We start from the raw sequence: 9,660 nt of genomic DNA, 5'->3' as shown, positions 1-9,660 counted from the left end.
CCTCTCTGCCTCTTGGATCTACTTTGGGCATGCAGATCTGCCATCCAGGAATATTTCCTCTCTCTGAACAGTACATTTCAGTTTACTGATGTTGCCTATGGCACAAGTGGGACTCACTCATTTTAGCTGTCACACACTGTCAAAACCTCAGAGAGGGAAAAGTTATGGGAACAGTGACTAATCACAGGCCCATTCAAGCAACTAACATTGAAAAAGCCAGAAATAAAAGAATTTGATAATTTATCATCAATAAGTTTATAAAAGTAATCTGATTTTCATGATTCCAATGAATTACTTTGGAGAAATAAATTCCTACAGCAAGACTTGGATATACTGTATATTTCTCCTGTGTTTTTGTATGAAGGTTTTCTCCCCTGAAAATCTACAATGATCTGGAAGTTTCAAACTAAAGCACCACGCATCACTTTGAAGAGGTGACTCTTAATGAATAAACCATGGAGATGATTCTGATAGCGCTGAAGACTCATACTCATTCTTTATTGAACGGGCATTTCATATCTGAGTCGTGATGTAGGTTCGTCCCTTTGGGTCATACCTTCCTCAAGAGGAGCACTGAGATGATGACGAACACTTTCTTTGGCAGTGTACGTCACTGACAGCGCTAAAAATAGACTGCTGAGGAATGTGACTGGAATTCTGGACAGTAGTGTATGTGTGTGAGTGTGAATCTTTTTTTATTATTATTGTGTCCCTGGTGTGGACAGGGATGCATGACTCAGATTGAGTCATATGCTTCCTTTTCCTCCACCTTCACTGTGTCTTTCCCGCTGACTTTGTTCACTGTTGGTCCTCATTTCATAGCTGATAGACCTATTTGCACAACTGAATGTTGAGCTGGTGATTCTCATTGTGTAGCCTATTTTTTTTTTTTTTACTTGTACATGTGGGCTGCATGTGTATGTCTATTTGTACTACTATTTTATCCACCCATAAATGCATTTACCAATTAATCTCTGAGTGTTGAATCTTGAATGAATGTGCCCCTCTTCAGCTAAGTCCTCCCAGCCTCCTCCTGCCTGGTTATTTATATTCGCCATTGAATCATAATATATTGTCATGGATGTGACGCTTGCGCAGTAGACAAGCATGGAAATCTGAATCATCGAAGGAGAGAGAGAGAGAGAGAGAGAGAGGGAGAGAGAGAGAGAGAGAGAGAGAGAGAGAGAGAGAGAGAGAGAGAGGTGACTGTAGAGTGATGGGACCCGGCTGAGGGAACAGCAGCGAGTGATCACTCTCCGAGCTGGTAATGACAGGTAAATGACGATTTTAATGGTATTTAATATTTGATAATGCTACGGTTGCCGTATTTGATTGTTGTTCTAGTGAATAAAATACCATAGATTCTTATCTCCTGCATAGATTCTCTCAGCGGTGTCATCCGTGCACACGATCTCAGCTGCCTTGCACATCTGGAAGTAGCTTCCATATGAGGGAGTAATGTAGATACATATTTGTTTCAAACTTTGTGTCGTCGTCTAATGCAAAGATTTCAGTATCAATTCTTGAGCGTTTCGCGGGGCGTTGCTATTCTAATTAAATGAAATAAAACTTCACCCTGACGCTTGGAGCTGTAGTTGTCCTTCTCCTTCCTTAGAGACCGGGTTTATTTTCAGGTGGTCAGGACGTCAGCTGACCTGATTTGATCAGAGATGCTTTAATGCAAAGTGCTTCTCTTTATGTTGCACATAAGCGCGCTGTGCGTCTATTCACGTCTCATGGGGGGTTGGGAGGACGAATGGATGAGATCTGTTTTCAGACTGGCGTCACATGTTACGTCTGTGTTTTCCTGCCGGGGTGATGATGATGAGAGCTGGATGGCAACAATGGCGCAGTTCCCGGTTCAGCGCCTCTTAGGACATGTTGTAGGGCAGGTTTACTGCTTCTCCTGAGCGTTTACACGTCTGTCATCATGACTGTTCTATGTATTCCGGTTTGATTTATTAAAAGCTTTAGTTTGATTTAGGTTGAGATGTCTGCGGTTTGTTTGATTTGGGTGGCTTGGTCTTATTTCAGTTACAGCTGAAGCCAGAGATGTTAGGTTTTTACATAGCCACAGATCATAAACTGTCAGGTCTCCTGATGTGCACAACCATGTATGTTTGTTGCATGTCTCTCTCCTTGGGTTCCTAAGGTCAATTGAACTATTTAATTCAATGCAAACCATTGCAGATGCATTTTTGCTTCAAAAACATGTCATAGTAAATGAAACAAAAGAGCCAGTTCAAAGAAACCAGACTGTTATGGAGTCTCAATAACTTGGACAGTACAGTTTCCATATTTTCTTTTTTTATTATTATTGTTATTCGGCTGGATGATTAATAATAATAATAATAATAATTATAATAATAAACTTTCTTAAATATATATGCAGATCAGGGTACAAAGAGACTTAACAACATCTGGGCTGAGCCAGATGTTCATGAGAGTCCTCAGCAGGTACAAATTAAGCAGTAATGTGATTAACATGACGTACCCGGGGAACAGTGTGCTTCATTCTAATGCAGCATTTCACTCATCACACACATATTATATTATCTGACCTAAAATATGTAATTTCCCATTGCACACTGTGTGAATCCATGTTACTTTCAGACATGAGCTACAGACATCTACTCATCTCATCTTAACAACCTGGGAAATACAGGAGGCAAAATATTAGCTGTGTACTGTGTACTTAAAATGATCACTTCCTAGATTTCACAACAACTCCGCAAACTGATTTTACCTTTGTGATTATTGACATGGGTTCAGTCTAACACAACAAGTCAGCCTTAGAAGATCCAAGGATTTAGGATGTTGTATGTTGTAAGGAAAGCCTTATGGGGACAGTAATTGAATACAACGTCACATGATGCTGTGTGATGTCTTTTATAAACAAATTGATACAACAGCTCTTCGATGACAATGAAACTGTGCAGAAGATTAAAATATTCTCTTGTGTGTCGACCCCTCCTATTTCCACCCATGTGACACTGGATACTCTCATGTACTGTAACACATTTACCACACACCTTTATTACTTGCAGTAAATGTGACTGTTGTTTAACCCACACAGTTGCATTACTAGTTCCCTGACTAGTTTATCAGACAAGACTTGAGCTTGATACAAGAGGTGTGAAACTACTGATTTAACATCATCCACTCCAGTAGATCTAGATTTACATACCTAACCTGATCCCATTAGGCCTCTGGTTTTGTTTCAAGGGCGATTTTTTTGTCCATTTGTCACATGTGTTATATATTATAAAAATAATGCCTCACTGGGATGTTCATCTTGCCCTTTTTCTTTTTTTCTTTTTAGCATTTACAAGAAATATTGCCAACCCCAGGATCAATGTTTTATTCCCACTTCTGCTCCCCAGTCTATTTCTGTCGTGGTTCAACAGAAGCTGCAGCTGAGATTTAGTCCTTGCTGCCATAAACTTGAAACATAGTTATGTGTGTTTGTGTAGAGGCACTGAGCTGTGTAATGTTAGGTGATATTGAGATGGATACTGTGGGAATTGGGAACTTTTCCTTTACCAAATATTTTCTTTGTCTTTTTTTTTTTTTTAGAGGGATGCAAGGGATTCTTTTAAGGAAACAGAACAATGAAAACAGTGATAGATATGAAAAAATGGCAAATGTGATACAACTGACACAAGATGTCTACTGCAGGCTAGTGACAAATAGAGAAGCAGTTTTATGTTTACAGAATATACAACGGTTATTTTTTATTGTTGTGTTTGTTCTGGGATTGCAAATGAAAAAGGTGATACCTTGCAGATGAAATATATCGCTTTGCCTAATTTGTAGGTGAAAAATGGGCATAACAAAATAAAAATAAAAAGATGAGGTTCATTCTATGTGTTGTCAGCACTTTGTATGCAGCCGACATAATATTAAATCTAAAGAGCTGAACCGATGTGATGTTTCATGGCTTATTTCATAATAGCAGACAAGGAGAATGCATCATTAATCTCAATGTACTGAGCCACCCCTGCCTTCCGTACAATGTTACATAACTTTCTGGCAGTGTGTGTGTGTGTGTGTGTGTGTGTGTGTGTGTGTGTGTGTGTGTGTGTAAGGGTAGGGGCTTGTGTACATAAATATGTAAATGTGAAATGTATGTGTGTGTCCATATTTATGCAGAGTTTTTCCCCACAAAATCCATATCAGTGATTTCTCAAAGCAAGAGTTCAGTCATGCATTCATGCATGTATGTCTATGTCTGTGCATGTGTGTGTGACCTCAAGCAGGTAGACAGATGTGAAGGATGACTTCTTGCTCAGAGATCTGTGGCTCGGATTATGGTGAGCAAGCTCAAGCCGGGGGGAACTACCAGCAGTATGGAGTCCGCTCCTACCTACACCAGGTACAATAATACACACATACATGCACACACACACACGTGCACACACACATGAAAAAGAAAGACAAGGATCCTCTTATGTACAATCAAATATCAACCATTCTTTAACACAAACTCTTCATCTTCACAGCCTCATATCGTAATCACTGCACTGTTTCTTTTTGAAACTTGTGGATCTTGATCTTTTGTGGCTCTCAATTTATGTGTTTGAAATGTGATTAAAAAAAAACATCCCTTTCATCCCTCATCCAGTTTTATGAGGAGTGCACAGCTTCTATCTGGGAACGTGATGAAGATTTTCAGATTCAGAGATCGCCTAGCAGGTGGAGCTCTTTACTCTGGAAGGTGAGGTTAACCTTCAGATTGCTCACAAAAAAAGGTCTCACCTGCTGTTATCGTCACACAAGAGACTGAAGAGACCATTTATCCTGTAACTTCTCTGTTTCCCTCCTAGGTCTGTCTCGCGTTCGGCACCCTGATCTTGTTTACAGGTCTCATCGTTGTTTTGGTGGGTTATGCCACTCCAACTAGGATTGAGGCATTTGGCGAGGATGATCTCCTGTTTGTTGATAGGTAGGCTATATGAAAAACACACTTCATTAGTAGGCCTACATGTGTGCAATTGGCTAATTTACGTTTTTACATGACTTTTGGCTTGATCACTATGAAGAATACAGTATAGTTATTTAGTGGGACATGCAGTAGAGTGCAGGTTGTATAAAAGGAATAAAGAGTATTTTTACCCAACTAGTCTAACCTCCAACCCTCAGATACAACCCATAGGAGTGTCTACTCAAATAGCACACACAGCGGCATGCATAATGGACCTTGGTTGTCATGGTAGCCTCAGTATAGGTATACTGTTGCTGTGGTTACTAAAAGAATGGTCATGGTTTGTTTAGGTTAAGGCACTAAAACTACTTGGTTAGGTTTAGAAAAAGATCATGATTTTGTTTAAAATATGTCCTTCCTCAACATTTGGCTCTTGGTGTCATGGTTACTACAGTAATACCACTGTTGACTTTGTTTATTGTTTATCTGTGTGTTAACCATTCACCCACCCCAACCTCACCCTTACATGGTCTTCAACTACAGCACCACACTTACACGATTACTATGACAACTACTGTAGATGTTCCCTAACAACAAAAATAAACTAATGGAACTCAGCAAAGCTATGACCTGCTGCACAAATTACGTTTTTTTTCCCTTTTTTTTTTGGTTTAAGGTTAGGGTTATGAAAAGCTGTTTCATCTAAATTTAAACACTGCATTGTTGACCACATCTCAAAACTAGATCACATATTATACAACAGACAAAAACAGGTGATACTTAGACTTTTCAGGTTCATAGTTACAGATGGTAGCCTACACTTCTAATCTATGCTTGTTGCCTTCAACAGCCACGCTGTTAGTTTTAACCGTGCCCTGGATGTGTGTAAGCTGACCGGTGCTGTGCTGTTCTGTGTGGGTGGCACCTCCATGGCCGTGGGCCTCCTGCTGTCAGCATTTGCGAAAAGCTACTCCAAAGAAGAACTGTATCTGCAGCAGAAGTTTAAGGAGAGGTTGGCAGATCTCCACGCAACAGTTGGTGAGATTTCATTCAGTTTTCTCTCATTATTGCACAATATGGATTAATGGGTAAAAATACATTTGCTTAACACTAAGAAGAGAAAACAATACTGTAGTTTAAAAAAAAATCATAGTCACTCTGTTTCATATGAATATCCCACATAGCAGAACTGTTTTTTCCACAGGGACCCCCATAATGAGAGCACCTACTCCAGGAGACGGAAAGGTGCCAGTCACACTTTCCAAAGTCCAGAATATCCAGCCAGCGACCGCAAAGTCGGAAACCTGACAGAAGTCCACATGGAGGCATCACGTGAAGAAGTGTGTATGAGGACTGACTGGAGAGCAGACTGTGTGTGGGTGCGTACACGTGTAGGCTATGAAGGTCGATCTATGTGTGATTTTTTTCCCTTCTTTTTGAAAGGTCAGCTTACATGGCTGATAGTATTGGTTCGTCATCCTAATTTGCTGTGTTTGTTTGACGGTAAAGTTTGCGTTTAAAGTTAGGTAGATGGAATAGCTGAACAAAAATGAGGTCTTTTATTTATTTATTTTTTTAAAACTCATAGTAACCTAAGAGAGCACACGCGGAATACAAACCACAGAAACAAATCAATAAGACACAGTGGCTGAAAAACACCATCATAATTTCCACAGAACAGTTTTCTGTCAAGAGAATTCACATTTTCTTTCATAATAAAAATGAGATGGTGTTTCCTGCTGGAAGGTGTAAAGCAGCAGATGCAGTGTTGTTTGAAGTATACCGGTGATTGGGCTCCATTCACAGAAATGATCAAAAGAAGTGCTGAACATATAAAAACCATTATCTCTGCCCAGTGTCTAAAAAGGACATCAGAGGATGAGTATTTGTATGTACAGAATACTTTGTGTGTACTGTGTGTACATATATATGCAGCTCACTGAACACCAGAGCTGTCAATTTGAACCACACAATGAATACGTATGTTTGAGCTCATGAGTACTACTTCCAAGTACTGAAGCAAAAAGCTAGGAGTAGATCTTTGCTGGATGTTCTCACGTCATCAGAGCAAATTAAACAGGAACAGATTAGAACATACCTTGAGGGGAGATTTCACACTGACATTTACTTGTATTTTGTTAGGCCTCTGACCTTGTCCTCCTCAGTAAATCTGCAGACAGGATCGATAGTTAAGACCAGACAGACTGATGAAAAGTACATTGAACCAGATAGAACATGCAGAACAGCACAGACCGACACTTAATCAAATGTCTGAATAAGAACAATAAGGCATTCCTCATGCCTTCTATCTTTGAAACTTTTTTCTCTTTGTTTTCCTGAAGACTTCATTACTTATGCTGCTGCGTTCTGCATTTTGAATTAAGCTGTTGTCAATTACCGAGATGGTGAAAGAGGGTATGTAGGTTCTGCATGTTTAAAAATTGAGCTGGTGCAAGGGTGCATGAAGAGAGACAAACAACATGACAGACGTGTTACATAACGGGGATGAAGTGAGCGCAGTCAGCTCTCCAGTGAGATCACATCAGCCACGTCCTGTTTGACAGCATTCATTGTTTTCAGGCTGTGATGATTCACGGCCACTGAACAGTGCAGTTAGTAATACTGTAAAAGCGAAATTAATTAAGCATCGTCAATTTTTTTTTTTTTTTACAAGTTGCATGTTCACTTGCTCACTTCACTTCAACTTGAAATAGCCGTTAAACATGAAGGTTTTTATTTTACACAAGCTCAAACTCACATACAAGCACAAGAAAGCTTATAATGGTTATGCTTTTAAAACCTTTTCCCTACATGTACCATGAGTATATTTTTAAATATTGTGACTATGCTACTTTTTTGTTCATTTTTTGAATTAATCACACACAGATACTTCACATGGTACTAGTGGTTGTTACTGTCTAAGTGCCATCAAGCTACTTGCCTCCTACTGTGCATCAATACAGCAGGTCTGTCCAAGCAGCGTATTTTCTTAAAATCCATGCAGCCACGGTGCTGGATACTTTACTGTATGAAATAATGAATTATTGCTGTGCTGGTTATGTCCATGTAAGTTGACCTTTTAAATATCATTCTCAACAACCTCCGCCCTCTTCTTTACTGCCTTTCTTCTTTTACTTTAAGAGGTTCTACATTGTTATTTCAACGCATTTGGTTTCAAATTCAACACAAACATGTAGCTATAACTATGAAGAACAACATACTAACAATTGAGACGTATTCAAGGAAGTTACTCGAGCACTGTTAAACTGCAAACCTACAGTACAAGAAGAAAAAACAAGCTCCTATAAAGCAACCCTCCAGTGTGGTCAAAACTTCTGTAAGTGGTCAATAAATGTGCTGACTTATAGTTACATGCTGTGAATTGTGATTTTATTTTTATCCTTGAAATGACCAAAGTGAAATTCTTCATTACAATCCAAAATCCAAAACGGAGATGTTTGAGCTCTGACTCTGGAAAACACTCTCCTACTTCTGACCTCATGTCCCCTGATTCTATCTTTAATTGTCTCCTGATGTAACAGTGGATTGTCCCAGTAAATAATAATAATAAAAAACAACTATAATGTTCTTACTGAAGAGTGGATTGGATAAAGAAGAATTATATATCGCTGTCTATATACAGTATATGTCTATTTTTCAAAGAACACAATAAAACTGAAATATCCACAGTTCAACTCATGTGTGTAGAATCTATGTAAGCCATCCATATACTGTATCAAAACATACAGTACTCACTGAACTATTAGTAGCAAATGACCAGAAAAGAAATGCTTACCTCATAAACTGTCACTTGATTGATAACATTTTTTAGATAATAGATAACAATGCATCACACAGATCATTAGGCTAAATGTGTTTTCTGTAGTTTCATGTACGTTGACGTATCTGAGGTAGTGCAGGCTCTAGGGTCTTTTAAAAGATAACATATCCCCTTATACTTTATAGTGGAAAAGGAGAGGAAATGAGTGATTGTAGGATTTGGTTTTCAATAATATATAGATTCCAAATCCTCAATATTGTGTCGCAACATACTAAGCCTTCATTACGCTGTGTGTGGGAGATTGTAATCAATCAGGAGAGTCATTTAGGTAGAGGAAGTGCAGAAGAGTGCTTGTGCTATTCAAGGCCCTATTAACACTCTAGACGCATGCACACACACACACACACACACACACACACACACACACACACACACACACGCATGCACTCACACATGCACAAGGGGCCGGTAGAGGAGATAAGACAGAATTGATGATAACTCCAGAAATAGCACCTTGAGGATCATCACCCCGACCAGCCAGGCTGTATGACTCACACACACACACCAGCCACCGCCTCCTCTGCCTCTCGCCGCATCGCTTGCTCTTTGCTCTCCACTTCTACCTCACCCTTTCTCTCACCCATGTTCTCCCTCTCTGGAGGGATGGTGAGTCACAAACAGCCTGGCTGCATGAGTCCCAATTTGAGCAGCTGCAGGGTTGAGAGGGCGGTGAGGCCGCCATCGACACTGAAATAGATCACAGTTCGCACTATGGTTTCCTGCCTGTGGGAGGCATTTTGGAACCTTCGTTCATGGGCAGACTGAGACTAAATGACTGAATGAACATGAAACATGTCGACTACAACGTGTTCTACATGTTACCTCTGCACCTCAGTTTCTTAAACAAAAATTGTAGGCATAGACCATATGGATATTGCAATTATTACTGGTTGAA

At 39.6% G+C, this 9,660-nt stretch overlaps 1 protein-coding gene across 2 annotated transcripts; it reads left to right on the top strand.

Annotated features, from left to right (window-relative positions):
• Positions 1 to 1,137: 1,137 nt before the first annotated feature.
• Positions 1,138 to 8,295, top strand: nrsn1 (neurensin 1). 2 transcript variants are annotated; one of them, XM_085802459.1, is made up of 6 exons: positions 1,138 to 1,274; positions 4,260 to 4,375; positions 4,625 to 4,717; positions 4,827 to 4,945; positions 5,775 to 5,962; positions 6,129 to 8,295. In XM_085802459.1, exons 2-6 carry the CDS (start codon positions 4,277 to 4,279, stop codon positions 6,230 to 6,232), a joined length of 603 nt encoding a protein of 200 aa, XP_085658585.1. In that variant the 5' UTR covers positions 1,138 to 1,274; positions 4,260 to 4,276; the 3' UTR covers positions 6,233 to 8,295. The 2 variants fall into 2 exon arrangements, with proteins under 2 accessions (XP_085658585.1, XP_085658584.1); XM_085802458.1 differs by having other exon boundaries at positions 1,140 to 1,274; positions 4,257 to 4,375.
• The last annotated feature ends 1,365 nt before the right edge of the window (positions 8,296 to 9,660 follow it).

The sequence above is a fragment of the Trachurus japonicus genome, chromosome 16 (genome assembly GCF_045865225.1).
Source record: "Trachurus japonicus isolate A0001 chromosome 16, Traja_1.0".
NCBI classification, from domain to species: Eukaryota; Metazoa; Chordata; class Actinopteri; order Carangiformes; family Carangidae; genus Trachurus; species Trachurus japonicus.
This window is presented reverse-complemented; position numbering and strand designations above follow the sequence as displayed.

Bases quoted from the DNA above. Each gene is read 5' to 3' on its own strand.
- nrsn1 (XM_085802459.1), top strand. From the start codon at position 4,277: ATGACTTCTTGCTCAGAGATCTGTGGCTCGGATTATGGTGAGCAAGCT. The intron at 4,718-4,826 runs GTGAGGTTAACC...TTTCCCTCCTAG, and splicing joins GGAGCTCTTTACTCTGGAAG to GTCTGTCTCGCGTTCGGCAC. The intron at 5,963-6,128 runs GTGAGATTTCAT...TTTTTTCCACAG, and splicing joins AGATCTCCACGCAACAGTTG to GGACCCCCATAATGAGAGCA.